At 41.5% G+C, this 24964-nt stretch overlaps 1 protein-coding gene across 1 annotated transcript in view; it reads left to right on the forward strand.

Annotated features, from left to right (window-relative positions):
- Window positions 1-24964, forward strand: part of COL9A2 (collagen type IX alpha 2 chain) — a 101747-nt gene that overhangs the window by 20277 nt on the left and 56506 nt on the right. Inside the window, exons 3-5 of the mRNA XM_089673877.1 lie at window positions 3892-3924; window positions 8825-8887; window positions 14308-14361. Coding sequence (XP_089530003.1) covers window positions 3892-3924; window positions 8825-8887; window positions 14308-14361 — 150 coding nt within the window. The remainder of the gene's footprint in view (window positions 1-3891; window positions 3925-8824; window positions 8888-14307; window positions 14362-24964) is intronic.

Genomic DNA, 24964 nt, shown 5'->3' on the forward strand with positions numbered 1-24964 from the left:
TGCCCGCACCAAGTGAGTGGCCTCCTGTATTCAAGCAGCAGAGCAGTCACCCAGCAAAGGACCTGGAAGCTAGCAGCAATCTGCTATGTAGCAATCATTGTAGTATTGGTGCCTACGACAATGATTTCCAGCTTCCACAAGATCCTACAGGTATGGCAAATAAATACAGCACTTCCACTGGTCCATGCTTGACCAATTTAACTACATAAAAAAAAATCATACCTAAAATCATACCTAAATTTCAGCTTTAATGGAAACCATTGCTGAGAAACATGCAATTTTTCTGAAAAATTCTAGATGCCTGGTTGTCATGCAAATCCATTAGCATCAATACTTTTTAAGAAACTGAGCAAAAACAAAAATGTTCTGACTTTATCATGACTTAACTTGCTGTGTTCATGTTCTGAGTCAATGAAGCAAAAAGTAATACACATAGGCAACCATTTCTCTCTGGGCAGGGTTCCTTTAAAACCACTTTGCCATCAGTAATGGCACTGTGCAGAACGTTCTGCACCCTTCATACCATTCTAGGGCCATGGAAGTGGTCATGCTGGATATCCAATGAATATACTGTACCTTATACTATTTTAGAAAATAGCAGGCTCACAATGCATCTAAACCAGAAAATACTGTTTAAAATACTGCAACAAATTCTGCTGATAAGTATATCTGATAACCCAGATCTTGATGTTCAAATGTAATATTGATTCACTGTTAACATGGCACTGTACAATAATATATATGAGAACTCAGCAAAGAGTTTGAGGCACTTCACTTGTGCGAGCACGGCTTTTGAAAACAAGTATCGTGCAATCCATTGTAAAACACAGTATGATAGTTTATAATTACACAGTGTGCCAGATTAGTTTAATAGAAAAATTGCACATGCTAATATGATTTGATGATATCCTTATAACTGTATACAAAATGTATTACTTACATACCAGTAGGTATGAAAATCTGATCATAACATAAAGGCCCAGTGCATTCAATTTTGAAAAGGAAGCAATTGCATACAATAATTGGACGGTGTTTAATGGTTTGCAAGTTCCTTCGTTTGCTTCCAAATGTTTCTTCTGAGAAAATCTGCAATACCTTATCCTAATTCTCCATTTTTAATGACTCATGCACACTTTTGGCCTATGTAAAGACACCTTCATGTTTTAAAAATCAATGTAAACACTTCAAAGTGCATATCATGTGTTGTGATGGAAAAGTATCAAAATGCACTTTACATACTACATGTCAGCATGCACTAACATGCATAATTTCTGCATTAAAAGAGAAGTATGTGGGGTTTTTTTTACCCCCTTTCTGACCAAGCCATTTTTTGTGATATGGAGCTGCTTTAATTTAACTGACAATTGCGCAGTCATGCAATACTGTACCCAAATGAAATTTATGTCCTTCTTTCCCCACAACTAGAGATTTCTTTTGACAGTATTTTATCACCTTTGTGTTTTTTACTTTTTGTGTTACAATCAAAAACAGGACAGCAAGTTTGAAAAAAAAATCAAATTGCTTCATAAATTTAGGCCAAAATGTATTCTGCTACATATTTTTTGGTAAAAAAAATCACAATAAGCGTATATTTGTTAGTAGTGTTTACAAACTATGTGACATATACTGGATTTTTTTTTATTATACTAGTTATGGCGGTGATCAGTGACTTATAGCGGGACTGTGATATTGCGTTGAACATTTTTACACTAACGTACACTTTGTGGGAACCAGTGACACTAATACAGTGATCAGTGCAAAAAATATACACTGATTACTGTACTAATGACACTGGTTGGGAAGGAGTTAACATCTAGGGTGATCAAAGGGTTAAGTGTGTGCCTAGCTGTGTGCTTGGTGTACACTAGATGGCGATGGTACAAGAGGAAGTGATGGATCATGTTCCCAGCTCTGCAGGGACAAGCGATCCATCACATTCTTCTGTCACAACACAACTGTGCCTATATAAACATAAGCACAGCTCTGTTCTTCCTCCCTGCCTGACGATCTGTGGGTGCCGTTGAAGAATACTTTTTCTGGGACTCGCAGATCGGCTTCTGCTGTGACGGTTCCGCCAGCAGTGCGCGCGCCTCCGTTAGGTGGAAGTGCAAAATCACGTATGTGTATGTGATTTTGCACAGGACAGCCATCCTGTAGCAGTAAAACTGCTATAGGGCGGATGTACAGTGGTTAAATCGTACTTACCTAGGTGGATGGATCTGATGCTGCATGTGTCCTCCACTGGCTCTAAGGGTGAGAGCTAAGCGCTAGGCTGTGGAGGGGTGGGAGCAGCTGGCTCAGACTCTCAGTGACAAACTGAGATGCTGAGCCAGGTGGCGGTGGCGGTGGCGGGGCAAATGAGCTGTGGCTATACTTTTCCTTTAATGTGTATGTTTCTATTGACTGATTCAGCAGCGAAATACATCTGCCAATATTAGACAAGTACGAATAGGCTCTAAGGCAAACCTGTGATTTGTCCATTTAGAGTAAAGCAATAGGTTTACTTGAATCCCCCCTCCCCAGCATATACCTGCTTTTATTTATCCCCTGCTACTCCAACCAGGGCCCTGAGCCAAAGATAACTTGGCTTGGGGCACATGTAGTTCACCCCCTATAACAGCAAGACATGTATATGCTGCGGGGAAGAGCTAAATTAGGTATACCCATTCCTTGGCCCTGCATGGAGAAAACACACGTTCAGTTCAAAATGAACTGCAAGAAATAGTACATTTCAGTGATATGTCCACAGTGCTGATAGCAGTATAGACAGGTATAAAAAAAGGCTTGTGTTCCATTACATTCACCATATTAGGTATTATACAAAATGTTATTGCACACAGTGATGTATGAAGGCAAAGCACTCTATTTTTAATATATTTTTATATTTGTAAAATAACAAGGCAAATTTTTCTTACTTTACAAACATTATGTGCCCACTGTACAGACGTTTGACAGACCTTTTTTATTCTAAATCCATCCCATTAGCACCTACTCAGACTTGTCCACTGAGTGTGATTGTGAACAGGAGAATGACATCATGGAGTCTGATGGTGCCCACTGGATGATGGCACACCAAGGACACTTGTGTTTCAACTTATTGTGCTAACAAGATGAAAAGTTGGGCAGAAATAAAAGTTGCAATCCCTTATTTGTCCATTTGTCCCTTATTTGTCCATTTGCTAAACAAAATAGTTTTAAAACAACTTGCTACCATACTGTAAATGCGTTGCTTGATTAGGGCATCCTTTGGTTCTTTTACAGTGTAATAATTGAAATACATAAGACAGAAATATGAGCATTAATTGCACAGATGGTTCCTCTTTATCAGCTAATGAGATTTAGATGACTTTAATGTATCTCCTTTAATCTTAGAGTCATAGGTTATAATGTTTACTTCATGGGTCTTGCTTATATATGCTACCAACCTAACACATGCTGTGTGGACACACAAACATGGAGTATAAACAGAAATCATTCATCCTAATGGCATTCATTCTTAACAAACTGGTAATCCCAAAGGTAAACCAATCTTTCTCTATAGCATCAAATTGACAGAACTTTCTAAAGCTGACATTAATTTATGACAGCTGTCGAAAAATGAAAATGTGTTTCCTTTGAAAATATTGCTTTGATAGACTAAAATAACCCTTTTGGGGAAACAACAATTGGTTTAAATATCAATCATCACAAAATGTAAATAAGACTTTTTTTTGTACAATTCCAAGTTTTGAAATTACTGTTACAATTTACTGTTTTCTTTCTAATTCATCATTTCACAGCAGAAAATGTTCACCCCCTTTTGGATAAATAATGATTTTTTTTCTAATGTGAGAACCATCAGGATGAATTAGTAGATCGTTTGTTAATTGAACTCTATTTCTGTTTCTACAGGGTGACAGAGGGCCTCCAGGAATTGGTCTGGCGGTGAGTACCAATTAAAGGTCTAATCCTTTAGCACACACAAAGGAAACCCATTCATTAAATCCTATCTGTTCATAAACATTTCTTTGTCATACCTGGGAGTTCTTTTATTCTTACCGTTTAATCATTTGCTTAATAGGTAGTCTAGCTAAAATACAAAATCATTTTCAGCCCCTATGGGCGATACCTTAATGGGAAATAGTTCTGAGTCAAATTAAAATAAATATGTTTGCATTCATAGGCTTTTCAGCTAATGTGTGTGTGTGTATATATATATATATATATATATATATGTTTTCTTTTCACAAAAAAATTATTTCCCATTCCCAGAGCATTTTAGGTTTCTTAAATAGGTAGCAAACACTTGCTCTGTCTGACTGAAACTTCAGACAGATCCATAAAGATAGAGGGGAAGAAGAGGTTAAGTAGAGTCATTGAACTGATTCATTTACTTGTGTGTGCAATTTGTAGTTTTAACTACTAAGCTGTGGAAACAAGCATTTTACAAAAGGAAATATGGAGAGTCTGGAAAACATGAAAAGGAGTCTAAAGTTCCACTTGCTAGCTGGATAAAAAATGCATAATATTTCATAATTACCTGACTACAATAAAAAAAAAAAGTCATTAATAAAAATATTTTGTAGTCCTGACCAACAAAAATAAAGAAAATGTGTAAAAACACTATAGGTGTTGATTTACTAAAATAGGAGAATGCTAAATTTAGTGCAGCTGTGCATGGTAGCCAATCAGCTTCAAACTTCAGCTTGTTCAATTAATCTTTGACAAAAACCCTGGAAGCTAATTGGTTTCAATGCACAGCTGCACCAGATTTTGCACTCTAGTTTTAGTAAAAATACCCCTATATATTTTCCTTAAGAATGTAGTCAGGACATTATTTAAACGTTTGTGGAATCACAATGTTTGTCTCTAAAAGATTAGAATAGTTATACAGTTATATTTTGAATTATTGGGTAATATAGTTACTAGTGAAATGTATCAACTGAACTTCTACAGTACCAGCCGCTATGGGATTATACTGATTATGCTGCCTGTTGCAAGTTGATTTACAGTATCTCACAGAAGTGAGTTCACCCCTCACATTTTTGTAAATATTTTATTATATCTTTTCATGTGACAACACTGAAGAAATGACACTTTGCTACAATGTGAAGTAGTGAGTGTACAACTTGTATAACAGTGTAAATTAGCTGTCCACTTAAAATAGCTCAATACACATCCATTAATGTCTAAACCGCTGGCAACAAAAGTGAGTACACCCCTAAGTGAAAATGTCCAAATTGGGCCCAAAGTGTCAATATTTTGTGTGGCCACCATTATTTTCCAGCACCGCCTTAACCCTCTTGGGTATGGAGTTCACTAGAGCTTCACAGGTTGCCACTCCTCCATGATGACATCACAGAGCCGGTGGATGTTAGATACCTTACACTCCTCCACCTTCCATTTGAGGATGCCCCACAGATGCTCAATAGGGATTAGGTCTGGAGACATGCTTGGCCAGTCCATCACCTTTACCGTCAGCTTCTTTATCTAGGCAGTGTTCATCTTGGAGGTGTGTTGGGGGTCGTTATCATGTTGGAATACTGCCCTGCAGCCCAGTCTCTGAAGGGAGGGGATCATGCTCTGCTTCAGTATGTCACAGTACATGTTGGCATTCATGGTTCCCTCAATGAATTGTAGCTCCCCAGTGCCGGCAGCACTCATGCAGCCCCAGATCATGACACTCCCACCACCATGCTTGATATAGGCAAGACACACTTGTCTTTGTACTCCTCACCTGGTAGAGCAACAATTCTTTTTTTCAGATCCTCAGAGTTCTTTGCCATGAGGTGCCATGTTGAACTTCCAGTGACCAGTATGAGAGAGCGATAACACCAAATTTAACACACTTGCTCCATATTCACACCTGAGACCTTGCAATACTAATGAGTCACACGACACTGGAAAGGGAACATGGCTAATTGGGCCCAATTTGGACATTTTCACTTAGGGGTGTACTCACTATTGTTGCCAGCAGTTTAGACATTAATGGATGTGTGTTATTTTGAGGGGACAGCTAATTTACACTGTTATACAAGCTGTACACTCACTGTTTTACATTGTAGCAAAGTGTCATTTCTTCAGTGTTGTCACATGAAAAGGTATAATAAAATATTTACAAAAATGTGAGGGGTGTACTCACTTCTGGGAGATACTGTATATGTGAAGCTTGTGTGTTGTTTTTTTTTTAATGTTGGTGTGTATTGCTAGTTCAGACCAAATTACGTCCACACCTTCATGACTTCTCCCACTTTACTGTTTGAGAAGAGAGATAAGGCTAAGGGGTCTGGAAGCTTCATTTTCTACAAATAGTATATCAACTAGTTTTACCTGATTAGTTAAAATGAATCTAATATTTGTATCACTGTACAAATCTAATAGAGTGTGACCTTTGTATGTGTTATATATATATTTTTTTTTCCTTGACAAGTCATGCTTTCTGTCCATCTTTTTGACGAAACACCTGGGATATCTTTAAAGTGGTATTAAACCCAAAAACAACAACAATTTTTAGATGGATTGGTAATTAGTTATCTTCATCTGCATTAGTTACTTCTTTTAGTCTTTTTTCCACTTTATTTTTATCTGACGATCTGGCCAGTAACACATTCACTGTTTTAGGGTGGCTTCACTCTATGGGGAATAACTAAACCACCCTTGGGCAGTGGCAATGTCAGTCTGGGGGGAGGATAGTGATAGATACACTGGCAGCAGACTTGACTAACAAATTAAAGCCCAACTCCAGGAGAAAAAAGTTAACTGTTGGTTAACTGCTCATTTTTGTCTAGGCAATTTTGTCTAGGGAGATATCTTACCTAATCTTCTGATCCCCCCCCCCCCCCCCCGCACAAGACTGGTCCTTGCGACGCCTGCTGCTCACGGTCTGACAGTCTTGTGCGGTGGACTGTTCCTGATGTCATCAAGCCCATACACCTGCTCTGGACGTGAAGGGGAGAATGTCACCAGCACACCGAGGATCACCAATATGGGTCCAAAAGTTTTAATAAACGATCATATAGTTACAGCACGGCAACGTTTCGGAGTCTTGCAGGACCCCTTCATCAGGGCCGGGGGGTGGTCACATGCGTGATGAAGGGGTCCTGCGAGACTCTGACATGTTGCCGTGCTGTAACTATGTGATCGTTTATTAAAACTTTTGGACCCATATTGGTGATTCCTAGTGTGCTGGTGACATTCTCCCTTGCTGATTCTTTAGGTTCCAGCTGACGGTCACTGAAGCACCCACTTATACACACAGCCATTTTTAACACAGCAACCTGTGCATTTGGATTGTATAATTGCTGCTCTGGACGTGAGGACATCAGGAACAGCCCACCACTGAATTGTGCAGCCACAGCGATGGGAAACTTTTTTTGCTTGGAGTTGCATTTTAAATCTGAACTCCAGCTAACACTTTTACATAATTGTAGCGAGAGTTTTTTCCCTTTTGGGATAAAGGTTTTACATAATTGGGGGCTTCCAATGATAAAATCTTATCATTGGAAGCCCCCCTGTCAGTGTTAAATGGTTTGTCTTAAAGGAGAAGTAGGGCCAAAGCTCTTTTGGCCCTACCTCTCCTATGGAGAAGTGCACTTCATTCTGCACTGCTGTGACCCATTTTCAGCCAACAGCAGGATGTCTGCTGATGTCACAGAGCCAGAGTCAGCTGCTCCTGCTCCCTCCACAGCCTGACGCTCCAGTGAGCACTGAAGACCTAGAACTGAGTGATCAGAGGTCTTTGAATGCTTAGTTCTCAATCTTAGAAGTGGCGGGGGACAGATGCAGCACCGGAATAATGCTGCATCCACCTAGGTGAGCATGAATAATTTTTTTTTCAAAACCCTGAACATTTTATTTAACACTCTAAACGAATTTCTGCTGTACAGCTTGGTCTGCTAAAAGGACGTTGAAAAATAACATACTCACTGGCCAGATCACCAGGTGGAAATAAAGGGAAAAAAATCCCCAAAAAAGCAAACTAATGCTGCCAACACAACTAAGGACTGGTAAGCTTCCGTATAACTCGTTTTGCTTTTGGGTTTAATGTGGCTTTAATATTACCTTGTACAGTACTGATACTGAGGTTTTTTTTATGTTCCTGGTCTTGGGTTAATAAATATTTCCATACTTTGCAAGACATGCCATCCTGTGTTTTTTCAACTTTTTTGTTTCCCATATAGGCCTGAAAATTATAATCACTTTTCTCAACCTTAAAGTGTTACTAAACCCACAACAGTAAAATCAGTCTGTGTATACAGAAAAGCATGTTTGATATACTCACTGTGGAACCTAATGGGTTAATCCTCTGCATTGTGTAAAACTCTTTTTGATCCTGTCTTCTCTGATCCTCCCCTTCTTCCAGTGTCCCCCTCTTAACTGCTGATAAGACATATGTGTGGAGTCACTCTGTACATGCTCAGTTTGTTGTATATTGCTAGAAAGGCTTTTTTTCTTGGGAGAGTGCAGGTGATCAGCACAGGGTCAATCAGCACTGTCCAGACAGAGGTCAGTGGTTCTGCATCCTCCTGGAGCAAAATGAAAACTCCTCCTACAAGCTTTAACCAGTGCACTGCTGGACACTCATACAAGTCACAAGATTGCTCTAACTCCTTATAGAAATATTTAGCAGTTTATATTTACTAAAATAACTGCATTTCCATGTTGTGTGTACTGTGTGAGACCAGATACAGTAATTGCAGGGTCCTGGGTTTAGTAACACTTTCATTTCTGCCCTGGTAGTAAATACTACAATAGCACATTTTTGTAAAGATATTAAACTTTCTGTTGAAACAGTACATTGTTTTCATTTCATGCTGCATATTTGATACTTGTCTTATTCTTTCAGGGTGCAAAAGGAGAACCAGGCCCCCCTGGACCTAATGGTCCTCCTGGTGAATCTGGAATTGATGTAAGTAGTTAAGTAAGGTGATGTCCAAAGCAATACTAATTATATAGTCAATTTTCTCAGTGCAGCATTTATGAATATCTGTCATACAATATTAGCACACTGTTATACAGAAAAAGTAGAATTAGAGGACAAAAAGAACATTCCTTTGTCACCTGTTGATTATATGCAGAGCTATAGACCCTAAAGGCCACTAGCAAAATATGTAGCAAGCATTGAAAATGAAGAACCACACAGCTGCTAAGAGGTCCAAATACAACTTTATTTCAATTTGTCAGGGGCAATCAGCCAACGCGCTTCTGTGGTCCAAGTACGCCCTCCCTTCATCAGGGTTTGATTGACAACAATCTGAATAGGCTAGAAGTGAACTGGATCTTTAAAGGATAAGTTCACCTTTTTTTTTTCTAAATTCCAGCTCCCCTATTTACCAATATAGCATTATTGCACTACAAGAAGTACATTAACCTCCCTGGCGGTATTCCCGAGTGTAGCTCGGGGTAAAGATTCAGTACCACAAGCGGTAACCCCAAGCTACACTCGGGCTTACCATGCGGCGTTGCTCCGGGATCTCTTCTTCACTTACCTTGTCCTGCACTCCTGCAATGTCCCTCCTGCAGTGTCCCCTCTAATGTCCTCCGGCGGATGCCGGTATCTGTCTTCTGGGTTCTGTTTCCTGTGAGCGTCGGGACGTACGGGGGACGGAGTGGCGAGAAGTTTGAAAATGACAAAAAGTGACATTCACTAAAATCACATAGTAAAACATTACTGTATCAAACCATTTCACATACATTTTGTCCCTAGTGCTTTGTCCTGTGCCCTGCCTGCATTTTTACTGTTCTTTCTGCCTGGAAACTGAGAAACGTCCATGGCGTCCAAAAAGCATCCCTTTAGGTCAAAATCGGTTTTAGACCAGCTAGAGAACAGCGATAGCAAATTAGAACTACTTTCAAAATTCAGTGATAATGATTCGTGGGGAAATTCGTCATCAGACACTGTAAATGATTTTGCGACTTTGCTCAGTGATGTGCAAACTTGGCGCTATATTTCAAATTTCAGTGTTTTTGGTTTGATTATATTATTAAATTTATTATTATTATATTATTATTTTTTATGATTATTTATTAAATTATAATTATATGATTTCGTGTTTCAAATTTTAACATACCCGGGATGTTTACTAGACTCTTGTTCGGACAGATTTCAGTGAGTTATTCCTAAACATTACAGGCCTACAATAAAAAAAATACATATTTCCATGCAAAAAAATGTACCGATTTGAGCACAGAAATATGGACGTAATCAGATTGCTAGGGAGGATAATGCTATATTGGTACCTAGGGGAGCTGGAATTTAGGAAAAAGGTGAACTTATCCTTTAATGTTATTTTTTCTGGTGTGACTGCAGCCTTAGGCCTTGTCAGCAGCTGGTTTGGCTGCCCACAACTCAAGGTATTCACAGCAAAGCAGTAAAGCTAAGCCAGTAAGAAAGGAGAAAGCAGCATGGAGTTCAACCTATTTGTTTCAGCTTGTAAATATGTGCTGGTAATTTTTATCTGGGTAAAATATTTGTTTTTTAATTTTTTTTTAAGCCTTGAAGACAATAAATAAATAAAATAAATACAAAACACTAAACATTAAATAGCTCATTTAATAGCAGATTTTTTAAAGTGTATAAAGGATCTTTTCTTTGCCTTCGCCCCTTTTCTGCCCCTAACATACAGAGTTAAACTAGTTGAACTCTCCATTTCTTCTAAGACCTACTATAATGTACGCCTTCCCAGCAAATTTTCAAACTTACGTGGTGGAATTACCTTACCATTCACAGAACACACTAACCTGGCTTCAGTTTGTGATTGAAGTGGAGGGAAGTGGAGATGTGACCATATTGCTGGGGTTTATAAGGGTCAAGCGGCACTGACAGGGGCGGACTGACCATTTGGAAACTCGGGCACTGCCCGAGGGCCCGGGGTCAGTAGGGGGCCCCATGAGATGCCCCTGGTACCTTTTTTATAGGCTTTTTTGAGTTTGGGCAAGGACACAGGGGCCCCATGATCTCCTATTGCCCGAGGGCTCCATGAGTTGTCAGTCCGCCCCTGGGCACTGAAGTACATTGGAAGCTGTACTTTCACCCTCATGTAAACATGAAAATTTACAGAGTGAAGGAAGTGGATTGGATGGTGGCTTTAGAGGAAACAGAAGATTCAACTAATTCAAAATCATTAGACTTTCTGTATTGTGCCTGGAGTTGAGCTTTAATTATACTCAAAATCTAGGCTAATTACCTAATTAAAATTTTAATTATGTACATATTAGAAAATGTGTAACTGTAATTGTAGATTTTAATTGCTATATAAAGAGCAAAGTGCAGGATAGTGAAAAGCACTGAGTGATGTTTATACATGTTTTACTGCATAACAATATGTGTGAAAAGTGAAATGCCTGCAGTAGTGGAGTGCCAATTACTAGGTGCATGTGATGATTGAAAAAAACCCAGCCTTTTCAACCCTTTTATGCTGGAAGTATCCTTTAAATAATTTTCACATCCCAGGGAACACTTGCTAAAATTAATGATCATTACAGTTCACTAAACTATTAGCATGATCAGTAAGTTTCAGAAAGTTTTAAATAAAAGAAAAATAATATGATGTGCCTAAAGTGTTTGACATCCAGAGCATATTAGTTTACAACACTCCCCTGCACGACAGTAACAATCATAAAATGAAACAAATAATAATAACCAGGAAAGTACACACTGTATAAATTGTAGAGTCCTCTTATACTGACCATCAATGTAAGGGGGTATTTATCAACTTGCAACTAATGTAGAGGAGCACTTTTCCGTTTATCACCAAGGTAAGGGGGTATTATACTGACCACCAATGCAGGAGAGCATTTTTCCACTGACCATCAATGTAAGGGGGTATGTTTCCACTTACAACTAATGTAGCAGAGGTCTTCTCAGCTAATTACGAAGGTACGGTGATATTACACCGACCACCAATGTAGAAGAACATTTCTTTACTGAACAGCAATAAAAGGGGCATTTTCCATTAGCTACTGGTGTAAAGTGAAGCAAATGTTTTCACTGTCTGTATTACTTTGGCGGCCCTTATTATCATGTGTTTCATGGTTAACACTGACAATAATTTTGTTGCTCATGGCAGGAGGGAGTTGAAAAATTATTCACTCTGGGTGTCAGTATCTTTTTTTATTGTACTTATTATCAGGGCTTTTTTTTAGCTGGAACATGTTCCACCACCTCTGGCTCATGCCCTCTGCTCCCTGCTCACCACTAGCACTTGTAAAAAAAGAAGTCTGGCTTCTGTGTTTACAAGTGACAACTTGTCTCCCAGTGGCTCCAACTCCAGTGCAGGATGGGGACCAAGGAGATGCCCAGGGTGCAGTGCAGATGCTGACACCCCCACTGGATGATCTTTCTGCAAGTGAGAGAGGTGGAGCCGCCTACAGTGTGTGTGGAGGTACTAGAGCTGGTTCAGTGTTTCAGCTTAAGACGGCAACAAAAGAAAAACATGTGGATGATGGTGGAACTTTTAAGGAGGGGGAGAAGATGGGGGCAGTGGAAGGAGGGTTGAATGAGAGGTCAGAGCTGAAGAGGGGAGAAGGTGAGATGTGGATGGGGGATGCAGAAGTAAGAAGCTGTGAATGGAGGCTGAACTCTGCAGTCTGAATGCAGCGCACCCCTGAACTCTGCACTCTGTATGCACTTAACCACTCAACTCTGTACTATCTACACAATGAACTCTGCACATAGCACACCCCTGAACTCTGCCCTCTGTATGTAACCCCGACCCTGAACTCTGTACATAATGCACTCCTGGTATTTAATACCCCTTTAAGACCCTCCCACTGTTAGTGAAATTTGACCACACCCACTATTTGATGCAGTTTGGAGGGGGTGTGTGGGGGAAGGGAGGTTTTGGGGGTTGTGATTGAGTTCCTGCAGCTATTTTCTGAGAAAAAAAGCCCTGCTTATTACTATATCTACAATTTACTTAGTATGCTAATGTGTCATAAGCTATGGATGTAATCATTTTTAGTTGGAGTTCCCTGAGACCTGAAAATTATTTCAAGGACTCCTTCATGATAAAATGCTTGAAAAAGGTTGCTTTGGAGAGTTGATGTCGTATTCAAGCCAGGCCCTCACAAATCCAGTAACAGTGATGTGAAGAACAAATGTCATCACGGTATGTAGAGATTAGAACCCAATTAGTTATGCTGATCAAAGGTCCTAGCATCAGGCTAAACATTTTGTATGGAGGTGGTGCTTGAGTCTACTCTACAAGAACACGAAGCTGGTCATGGCTGTAATCACTGTGACAACACCTCTGACTATGCCACTGCGCTCTGACTTATTTAAATTAAATTCACCTGTGTCTCTCAGGCATAAAAGAAAAGAAAAATTTAATGAAAACATGATGCAGAAATATACTGTATGTGGGAAAAACATTGATGCCTAAAATATTTTCTGTAATTACATTTTATGAACTTTAGTTACACAAGCTGGGTGAAAGTAATTGTATTTTGTTCTCTGCTTCCCAGTCTTGGATGACTGCTTGCTGTGTCCTTTAATAGCCTTGCATTGTTCTGTGTAACAGGAAATCAGGAGTGTGCTGGAATATTGCTTACCTCGCTGAACAAATTCGACTTCAATTATCTTTAGCTCTGGCAAAATCTGGAAACGTTACAAACCATTTTTAGACATAGTTCCGTTGTAAGTCTCAACTCAAAATTTCACATTAACAGAAAAAGTATACAGTTTATATTGTTACATATAGTATACATGTATTTAAAAAGGTTGAGGCATCCAGTCTGTTCTTCCAAATAAAAATAATGGTGGTCCAAAGCCATTTACCCATTCGATTTAGTTGGTATGCTTATTTGGAAATGAACTATTATACATTTAATGATTTGCTAATTACCTGGCATGCATATACACCATTCAGCGAATTTCAAACAGTTTATAAAGCGGTAACTTACAATATTGACTTACCTTTATCACTCTCCTTGAGACTGATATGAGATTGAATGACATTGTCTTCTGTATATGGCCTCCTCCACCATCTAGTGCTAAGCCCATTCCTGCAGGGTCTTTTAGTTTCAAAAGCAGGTAAGTGTTCTAAAAGGAAAAAAGAGTTGCTTGTACATACGCTCAGACAACTCTGTGTTCCCAATGTGTGCAGAATCCTGGGGGTGCTCTGAAGGACACATTTCAACACTCCTTTTTTTTCCTTTTCTGCTTCCCCAGCTCCCTTTAGGCCAATGAGAGCCTGCTCAAAATTAAATCAGAAAGGGTTAAAGGGTTTGGGAATTTGCGCCCTTTAATTCATATGTACTCCTAAAAAGACAGCAAACAAAAAAAAAGCATGTTTTGTGTACTGACCATAAATTATCATCTCTTCCCAGGGATTAATAGGAGGCAAGGGAGATCCAGGACCTCCGGGACGACCAGGTTCCAAAGTAAGTGTCACAAAATTCTTTAAATGCTACATGTTATCTTTCTTAATAGTACTACTGTACCTATTGCCATTATGCTATGCTAAATACTTTATTCATTGGCATTATAACACAGGGGTGAACTGGATCTCCTATTTTATGGTCATGCCAGTTTCTATACCTGTCCATGTATATACAGTGGATATAAAAAGTCTACACACCCCTGTTAAAATGAGAGGTTTCTGTGATATAGAAAAATAAGACAAAGATTAATAATTTCATAACTTTTTCCACCTTTAATGTAACCTATAAACTGTACAACTCAGTTGAACAACATACTGAAATCTTTAAGGTGGAGGGAAGTAAAAATAAAAAACTAAAATAATATGGTTGCATAAGTGTGCACACCCTTAAACTAATACTTTGTTGAAGCACCTTTTGATTTTATTACAGAACTCAGTCTTTTTGGGTATGAATCTATCAGCATGGCACATCTTGACTTGCCAATATTTGCCCACTATATCTACAAGTGGATGAAGCGCTCAGCAATGAGGGTGCTAAACATATTAATACTGAAAAAATATAATACTGGAATATATAACTATTGTGAAATTATTAAAAGTGACTAGTGCTCAAATATATGTGCAAACAAAACAAACTACCAGTCTGCCACCCTATGGCTAAAACTGGTATTAAGTGTACACAATAAGTGTATAAAAAGTGACAAGTGCTCAAGGACTAGATATATATATATACATATAAATACCATATATATAAAACAATAAACTTATATACGTGTATTAATACACAGTGAACAATCACTGAACAAAGTGACAAAAATGAATGATGAAATATAAGTCCAAAATAAAGTGCAAAAAAAAAAGTGCAAACACACTCTTGTTTGTGTAGAATAGATAAAGTGCTTTAATTTCCTCCACTTCAAAAATTGTGCTCAGAAAGGTGTCACTCTAGTGCATGTATCCTCCAATAGCTGGAGTGCCTCCTCACCTCCTTCTCTCGACCCCTAAGGGCCACAAATCATATAATGATATGATGTTCCACACCGATTAGAATCTTTAACATCTGGTAATAATGGTCCCAATGGCTCCACACCACCTCCTCTATCACACCGATATCCACTCAAAATGATCCAAGTACAAAACCCACAGTTTTCCATATGTTATGGGTGTACTAAGGGAATCAAGATGGCGAAAAACCGGAAGTCCATCACCGGAACTGCGTCAACGAGCTCCACCCGGAAATGACGTCACTGCGTTCTACGCGTTACACCATGGACACGTGGCTTCTTCAGGATCCTTCAGTATTAATATGTTTAGCACCCTCATTGCTGAACGCTTCATCCACTTGTAGATATTGTTTGTCCCGTGGTATAGGGTGTAGATTATAGCAGCTGGCTTTGTGTAGTTACTTTGTGGAGTGCAGGAGGACATCTTTAAATATTTGCCCACTCTTCCTTGCAAAAATACTCCATATCTGTCAGATTTTGAGGGCATCTCCTGTGCACAGCCCCCTTCAGATCACCCCACAGATTTTCAATCAGATTCAGGTCTGGGCTCTGTCTGGGCCATTCCAAAACTTTAATGTACTTTTGGTGAAGCCATTCCTTCATTGATTTGGATGTGTGCTTTGGGTTGTTGTCATGCTGAAAGATGAAGTTCCTCTTTCAGCTTTCTAGCAGAAGCCTGAAGGTTTTGTGCCAGTATTGACTGGTATTTGGAACTGTTCATAATTCCCTTTACCTTGACTAAGGTCTCAGTTCCACCTGAACAAAAACAGCCCCAAAGCATGATGCTGCCACCACCATGCTTCATTGTGGGTATGGTGTTCTTTTGGTGATGTGCAGTGTTGTTTTTGCTCTAAACATATCTTTTGGAATTATGGACAAAAAGTTCAACCTCGGTTTCATCAGACCAGAACACATTTTCCCACATGCTTTTCGGAGACTTCAGATGTGTTTTTGCAAAACGTGGACTTGGCAAGACTTGGATGCTTTTCTTCGGAAGAAATGGCTTCCATTTTGCCACTCTACCCCATAGTTCAGACAAATGAAGAATGTGGGAGATTTTTGTCACATGTACCACACAGCCAGTACTTGCCAGATATTCCTGCAGCTCCTTTAATGTTGCTGTAGGCCTCTTGGCAGCTTCCAAGACCAGTTTTCTTCTCGTATTTTCATCAATTTTGGAGGGACGTCCAGTTCTTGGTAATGTCACTGTTGTGCCATATTTTCTCCACTTGATGATGATTGTCTTCACTGTGTTCCATGGTATATCTAATGCTTTGGAAATTCTTTTGTACCCTTCTTCTGACTGATACCTTTTTAACAATGAGATCCCTCTGATGCTTTGGAAGCTCTCTGCGGTCCACGGCTTTTGCTGTAGGATGCGACTAAGAAAATGTCAGGAAACACCTACTAGAGCAGCTGAACTTTATTTGGGGTTAATCAGAAGCACTTTAAATGATGGCAGGTATATACTGACTCCTATTTAACATCATTTTGAATGTGATTGCACGCAATATACATTGTACACATTGAGTTGTACATTTTATAGGTCACATTACAGGTGGAAAAAGTTCTGAAAGTTATCTTTGTCTCATTTTTTAACATCACAGAAACCTGACATTTTAACAGGGGTGTGTAGAATTTTTATATCCATTGTATGTCATGACAGAACAGTTTCTGTAGTCACCATCTATAAAAAGCAAAGATTTTGTAGGAAGGACAGGTTTTTTTGCCACTGACAGATATTTCAAATATGCTAAGTAGCAAAGCTCTGTTAAGAGACTCTTACTACAGTACCCTGGGATGCATAAAGCATTGGCAGACATTTCATGACTGTATGTAGTAAGTCCCGAAAGGCTAGATCACAAGGCCCAGAACATTTTTACATCAGGGATTGTTTTAAGATTTTCTGGTTATGTTATATTTGGTGTTAGTCCTCCTTTTTTCACATGTCATGTTTCACTTCTCATTAACCACTTTGGCAGTTGAATTCAGTGAAAACAGGAAAACAAGCTCTGATGCAAGCAATGGTTTGGCTCTTGTTAGGAGTAATGCAAGTATAAAATGCTTTAATGGTGGCTCTTAGTCTGAAGTGACCATTCCAAGGCAGGCTACATTTGCAAGAAGACTGCCCTAGGTAACACCTACTAGTGATGTTTCATGATTGAATTAAGCAATTTAGTGTATCTATGGCAGTGAATAATTAATAATTGCATACTAACTATGCACTGTTAAAGACGCATTCCAGCTTTTGCAAATAATTAATAAATGCACTCACACGATATCTAAAATGTGGGTGTAACATGAAACATGGGGTAAGGAGCTGGATCACCAACTAGTGGCACTGTATTTTCCAGAATGGAAAGTTGTAGTTCTACTGTCCACCATATGGTGTTTCCCAACAGTTTCCAGTAATCAGTCTCCACCTCATGCTGGCTTCTGGGGGGGTAATTAGTCCCTCCTCTGCTAGTACACTTCGCATCAGTGTTTTGGTTTGCTTGCTGCCAGATGCTGAGTTCCAGTTATTCTACTCCTGATCTTGCTCTTGCCAGTGGCACAATGATGGGGCACTATTCCTCCCACACTGACACTAATGATGGGGCACTATTCCTCCTACACTGACACCAGTGATGGGGCACTATTACTCCCACTGACAATAATGATACTTACAGTGAGGAACAGAAGTATTTGAACACCCTGCGATTTTGCAAGTTCTCCCACTTAGAAATCATGGAGAGGTCTGAAATTCACATTGTAGGTGCATTCCCACTCTGAGAGAGAATTAAAAAAAAAATTCAGGAAATCACATTGTATGATTTTTAAAGAATTTATTTGTCTTGCACTGCTGAACATAAGTATTTGAACACCTAAGAAACAGCAAGAATTCTGGCTCTCAAAGACCTGTTACTGTGCTTTTAAAAAGTCCACCTCTACTCCACTCATTAATCTAACTTAGTAGCACCTGTCTGAGCTCTTTAAAGGCACCTGTCCACCCCACAGTCAGTCAGACACCAACTACTACCATCGGCAAGACCAAAGAGCTGTCAAAAGACACCAGAGACAAAATTGTGGACCTCCACAAGGCTGGAAAGGGCTACGGGGCAATTGCCAAGCAGCTTGGTGAAAATAGATCAAATGTTGGAGCAATTGTTAGAAAATGGAAAAGGCTAAAGACGACTGTCAGTCTCCCTCGGACTGGTGCTCCATGCAAGATCTCACCTCGTGGGGTATCACTGATGATAAGAAAGGTGAGGAATCAGCCCAGAACTGCAAGGGAGGAGCTGGTCAACGACATGAATAGAGCTGGGACCACAGTTTCAAAGGTCACTGTCGGTAGAACACTACGCCATCATGGTTTCAAATCATGCATTGCACGGAAGGTTCCCCTGCTCAAGTCATCACATGTCCAGGCCCATTTGAAGTTTGCCAATGACCATCTGGATGATCCAGAGGAGGCATGGGAGAAAGTCATGTGGTCAGATGAGACAAAAGTAGAACTTTTTGGTCTAAACTTCACTCGTCATGTTTGGAGGAAAAAGAAGGATGAGTTGCATCCCAAGAACACCATCCCTACTGTGAAGCATGGGGGTGGTAACATCATGCTTTGGGGGTGCTTTTCTGCAAACGGGACAGGACGACTGCACTGTATTAAGCAGAGGATGAATGGGGCCATTTATTGTGAGATTTTGAGCAACAACCTCCTTCCCTCAGTCAGAGCATTGAAGATGGGTCGTGGCTGGGTCTTCCAACATGACAACGACCTGAAGCACACAGCCAGGATAACCAAGGGGTGGCTCCGTAAGAAGCATATCAAGATTCTGGAGTGGCCTAGCCAGTCTCCAGACCTAAATCCAATAGAACATCTTTGGAGGGATCTGAAACTCTGTGTTGCTCAGCGACAGCCCCGAAACCTGACAGATCTAGAGGAGATCTGTGTGGAGGAGTGGGCCAAAATCCCTGTTGCAGTGTGTGCAAACCTGGTCAAAAACTACAGGAAACGTTTGACCTCTGTAATTGCAAACAAAGGCTTCTGTACCAAATATTAACACTGATTTTCTCAGGTGTTCAAATACTTATGTTCAGCAGTGGAAGACAAATAAATTCTTTAAAAATCATACAATGTGATTTCCTGAATTTTTTTTTACATTTTGTCTCTCAGAGTGAGAATACACCTACAATGTGAATTTCAGACCCCTCCATAATTTCTAAGTGGGAGAACTTGCAAAATAGCAGGGTGTTCAAATACTTCTGTTCCTCACTGTACATTGCTGTGCTGACCCCTGCTCCTGCCCGGGCTCCCTCCCTCTACCATTCACAGCCATCCACAGATGTTCTTCGATCTTCGTGCTGTTGCTTGGCTCCTCCTCTCCAAGCTTTGCCTCCTTGCCGGTGGACTGGACCGACGTAGGACACGGAGTCGCGGAAACAGGTAAGACACAGCAGCCCCTGTCCCTTTCTCATGAAAGCGTCCCTTCCGTGGGAAAGAGGGGGCGACACTACCGCCGCCGCGCTGCCCCCCTGATAAGTGCCGCCCTAGGCAAACGCCTTGTTTGCCTTGTGGCAAATATGCCCCTGCATAAACCCAGTGAATTGACTGGCCTCAGGTGATACAGATGAAAGATGAAACTAGTCCTCCTATATAAGTTGTGCCTGTCTATTTGCAAAAATGTGAATAAATCAAAGAATGTGTTAAATATAAGTAAATACAAAAATTATTAGTTTAAAATAATGATGTCCGTGATAGAAAACATTTCATATAAAAGTCCATCCACCATAACAAAGTAATTAAACAGTTCTGAAATCTTGTATAAATCAAACACCGTGCAAAAAAAATCCACCACCGAATTAAATGGGTACACTCACCAGAGCTCCATGCTGACCAGATTATAAGTCAGCAAAGATAGTGTTTGCTCTGGGAGCGATGATCAGCAGAAGTAATCCAAACTGGGAGCAATATACTGCAAGCAGCCAGTCAGCACAATATGGAATAGCCTTTAACAGCAGGTAGTCATCACGTCTCCATACCATAGATAATGTTCGGGGAATCAAAAAAGGAAATCATGGTGCAGTACGTTTAAAACCAAAATGTTTTATTAAAACGTCAGAAATGCACTCACAAACAGGGTGTCTAGCCGACACCAGCAATGACAGCCTCAAGAAAACAGGGACGAGCCTCGCTCACCGCGATATCACAGCTGATAGTTAAGAGAGGAGGCGTCCTCTTACTACTCCCGCTCAGAGCCCCTGATAGTGGGGACAGAGGGCGCGGAGCCAGGAGTGGCACGAGTGCTGGGTGGGTCTGGAGATGATGGTAGGCAGGTGAGGACCCAGAAGATCTGGATGCAGGCCAGGGGCAGATGCAGGAACGTGGGTGCAGCAGCTGGCAGGTATGGCGGCAACCAGGATACAGACCAGGTGCGGATGCAGGATCGTAGGTGCGGCAGCAGGCAGGTATGGTGGCAACCAGGATGCAGACCAGGTGTGGATGCAGGAGCGCAGGTGCGGCAGCGGATAGGTATGGCGGTAACCAGGGTGCAGGCCAGGTTCGGGTGCAGGAACGCAGGTGCAGCAGCAGGTAGGTATGAAGACAACCAGGATACGGGCCTGGTGCAGGTACAGGTCCGTATGTGCAGCAGTGTCAGACAAGCCGTGTCAGGATCAATCGGGCAGATCAGGTACAAGGGAACAGGCAAGCGGATAGTCAGGGATAAGCTGGGTCGGTGCAGGCGGAGTTCTTTCTTAGTCAGGGTCAGATCAGATACAGGCAACAGAATCAGGTTATGGAGTACAGGATGTTATAGAACAGAAGGCATAGGCTAAACTGTGTTAGCGATTTAAATTGCCCGCCTTGCGTTGACGTGTACGCTAGTGTGCATGCGCGCATCCACACGCTCCCGCGCTGACAGGGATCCGGTGCCGGCGCACAGCTGCGTGATGGCAAGGGAGCAATCCCTGACAGTCCCCTTTCAAAGGGCAGCCTCTGGATGCCCAACTGGGCCATCTTCTCTGGATGTCTGCTTCTGAATGCCAAGATTAAGTCTTTAGCGTGGATGTTGGATTCCGGTTCCCATGAATTGTCTTCAGGTCCATAACCTTTCCATTTAATTAAATATTGTAGCTGGTTCTTCTTTTTCCTACAGTCAAAATTGTCTCTACCTCATATTCCTCTTTACCGTTGATGATCACTGGTTCAGGTGGCCCTAATTCCCGACCTGGAAAGGGGTTAGAGACTGAAGTTTTGAGCAATGAAACGTGAATTACGGGGTGGATCCTTAGTGATTCTGGTAATGTAAGCTCATATGCTACGTCATTAATCCTCCTTTTTACTGGAAAAGGTCCCACGAACTTGGAGCCTAGCTTCTTTGAAGGACAAGTCAACCTTAAATTGGCTGTTGACAACCATACTTCCTCGCCAGGTTCCAGGACCAGGTCCTTCTTCCTTATCCTGTAAAATAATCTCTTGTTGTCTAACTGAGCCTTTGTAATTGTCTCCTGTAACACCTTGTTGTTCTGCTGAAGGAATTAAAAAGTGTCTTGGACCGCAGGAATTGATGATTCAGGCACTAAATTGGATAGGAATGCAGGATGAAATCCATAGTTGGAGAAAAAGGGAGACTGTCTTGTGTCCGAGTGTTTTGAATTATTATACGCAAACTCGGCCAAATGTAAAAGTGATACTCAGTCATCTTGGGAGAATGACGTAAAACAGCGAATGTATTGCTCCAAGGTCTGGTTGTGTCACGTACCTGATGGGAGACTGAAATGACGAGGTCGGCCTCACTTGTGTCACTAGCCCTGACCCCGCTGGAGTTGGAACAGAGGGAGTCTAGGACCCAGGGGAACAAGAGTGCCAGTAGTTGTTGTTTGCAGCTCTTGCAGATGATGACCTTGGAAGGCTGATGATCCTCTGATTTTGGCACAGTAGTAGTAGGCAGTGCAAGTTTTGTAGATTGCCAGGCGTGCACCAGAGCAAGGCAGGTAGTGAGGACAAGACACAGGAGCAATGTCATGGAATAGCCAGGGTCATCAACAGTCGGGCAGCACGGTACAGAATCAGAAGGAAAAGCCAAGGTCAGGAGCAGAGCCAAAGTCAGGAACCAGTATCAGGAGAGCAATCAGAGTCAGGTGAGGAACAAGCTGGGTCAGCAACAAAGGAATCACACAAGAACAAGCAGGACACGGGGGAGCTGAAGACCAGTCAGCACTGAGCATGAGCAGAGGCACTCCTTAAATAGGCCGTCTGGCGCTAATCTTCGCCGTGCATGTGTGCGATCGCGCATTCCCGTGCGCATGCGCACAACCGGCAATTCTTCTGTGGGAATTCCTATGCGCATGCGCATTTCCAATCGCGATTCTTCTTGACGGAAATCCCTTACAGGTTGGTTCTTTCCGTTTGGCCATTGGTCTGAGGGTGATAAGCGGAAGAGGGTGAGAGTCCCACTTTCAACTTCTCACAGAGTGCTTTCCAGAAATTCAAAGTAAACGGTACCCCTCGATCCGAGACAATGTTACCTGGAACACCATGGATCCTCACCACCTCTCATATGAAGGTTTGGGCAGTCTCTGCTGCAGATGGTACTCCCTTCATGGCAATAAAACGATCCACTATGACGAAAATGGCCGAACATCCCTCTGATGGTTTCAGTTCTACAATGAAGTCCATTGATATCATCTTCCATGGTCGATTAGGGACTGGTAGGGGCCTCAATAATCCCCAGGTCTTGCTTCTGTTGCCGTTGTTCCGTATACATGTGGGGAAGGAATTTACATAAGCCTTGCATTCCTTTTCTTACTCAGGACACCAGAACAGGCGCTGCACTAGGTCTAAGGTCTTGTGGACCCCGAAATGTCCTGCCAGTGGATGGCCATGACATAACCCTAAAACTGCCAATCGGGTGCTTTCAGGTGCAAAGATCTTGTCTCCTGACCATAGTAAACCTTCTCTAGTGGATAGTTACTCCTGGTGGGGACAGAGCCCCTAAGGATGCCTGTTGGATCTGTGAAAAAAGGTCTGGTTGTAAAAGAGAGAAGTTGCCTGTTGAGAACACTGCATCAGGGGTAGGAGGATCCTTAGGATCATCGAACATCCTAGACAGGGCATCAAGTTTGATGTTCTTGGAGCCTGGTCTATAGGTAATGTGGAATATGAGCCTTGAGAAAAAAAGTGCCCACCTGGCTTGTCGGGGTTTTAGACGTCTCGCAGTCTTCAGGTACTCCAGATTCTTGTGATCAGTATAGATCAGAATGGGGTGTGCTGCTCCCTCCAAAAGTTACCTCCATTCCTCCAAGGCTGACTTGATGGTCATTAATTCTTGGTCCCCCCTCATCGTAGTTTCTCTCTGAAGGGGAAAGCTTACAGGAAAAGAAAGCAACTGGATGAAACAAGAGTTTCAGGCCTTGCCGCTGTGATAGGACGGCCCCAACAGCATTCACAGAGGCATCTACCTCTACCACAAAGGGTAGTGCTGGATCCGGATGGCTTAATATGGGTGCTGAGGTGAAAAGTCCCTTTAAAGAGTCAAAAGCGTTTTGGGCTTCTGGTTTCCAACAGAATCGGATTCCTTGTTTGGTCAGTTAGTTGATAGGAGTGATGATAGCTGAGAATCCTTTGATGAATCTCCTGTAAAAATTTGCGAAGCCTATGAAGAGTTGTATGCCTTTTTTATCAGATGGTGCAGGCCATTCCAGGATGGCGGAGACTTTCTGGGGATCCATTTTGAAGCCTTCAGTGGATATAATCAATCCTAAGAATTGAATGCTCTTGCGTTCGAATTCGCATTTTCCCGGTTTTGTGTATAGTCCGTGTAGTCTGAGGCGACCAAGGACCTTCTGCACATGTCCTTGGTGAAGTTCAATGGATGTGGAAAAGATCAGAATGTCATCAAGGTACACAATCACAAAAATATCAAAAAAGTCTCTGAAAATGTCATTTACCAGGTGCTGAAACGTTGCAGGGGCATCATATAGTCCGAAGGGCATGACTAGGTACTCGAAATGCCCAAATCTGGTACGGAAGGCCATTTTCCACTCATCTCCTTCCTGGATTCTTACGAGATTGTATGCCCCTCTTAAATCCAGCTTGGTAAATACGGTTGCAGACCTGAGCCTCTGGAATAGTTCTGGGACTAATGGTAGAGGATATCTGTTCTTAACCATAATGTTGTTTAACTCTCGATAGTCCACACATGGACAGAGGGAATGATCTTTCTTTTCTACAAAGATACCTGCACCTGCTGGTGTGGTGGAGGGGTGGATGAACCCCTTTTTAAGATTATCCTTGATGTAGTCTTTCAGTGCTTTCAACTCACGCTCTGATAGTGGGAAGACCTGACCGAAGGGAATCTCGGGCCCAGGTAGAAGTTTGATCAGGCAGTCGTAGGGCCTGTGAGATGGAAGGCTGTCTACACCACGTTTACTAAAGACGTCCAGGAAGTTATGGTATGCTGCACGAACAACTTGGCTTACCTCAGCATACATAGTAAGGGCACAGGTTGAGCAGGACTTTGGGGCAAGTAGTGCTCAAGGCAGTAGGCCGACTGAAAGTCCACTTCACCAGATACCCAGTTTACGCTGGGGTTGTGGGCCTGTAACCACTATGGGATC

The sequence above is a fragment of the Staurois parvus genome, unplaced genomic scaffold (assembly GCF_062004578.1).
Source record: "Staurois parvus isolate SC_StPar_1 unplaced genomic scaffold, SC_StPar_1.0 ptg000145l, whole genome shotgun sequence".
Taxonomy (NCBI): Eukaryota; Metazoa; Chordata; class Amphibia; order Anura; family Ranidae; genus Staurois; species Staurois parvus.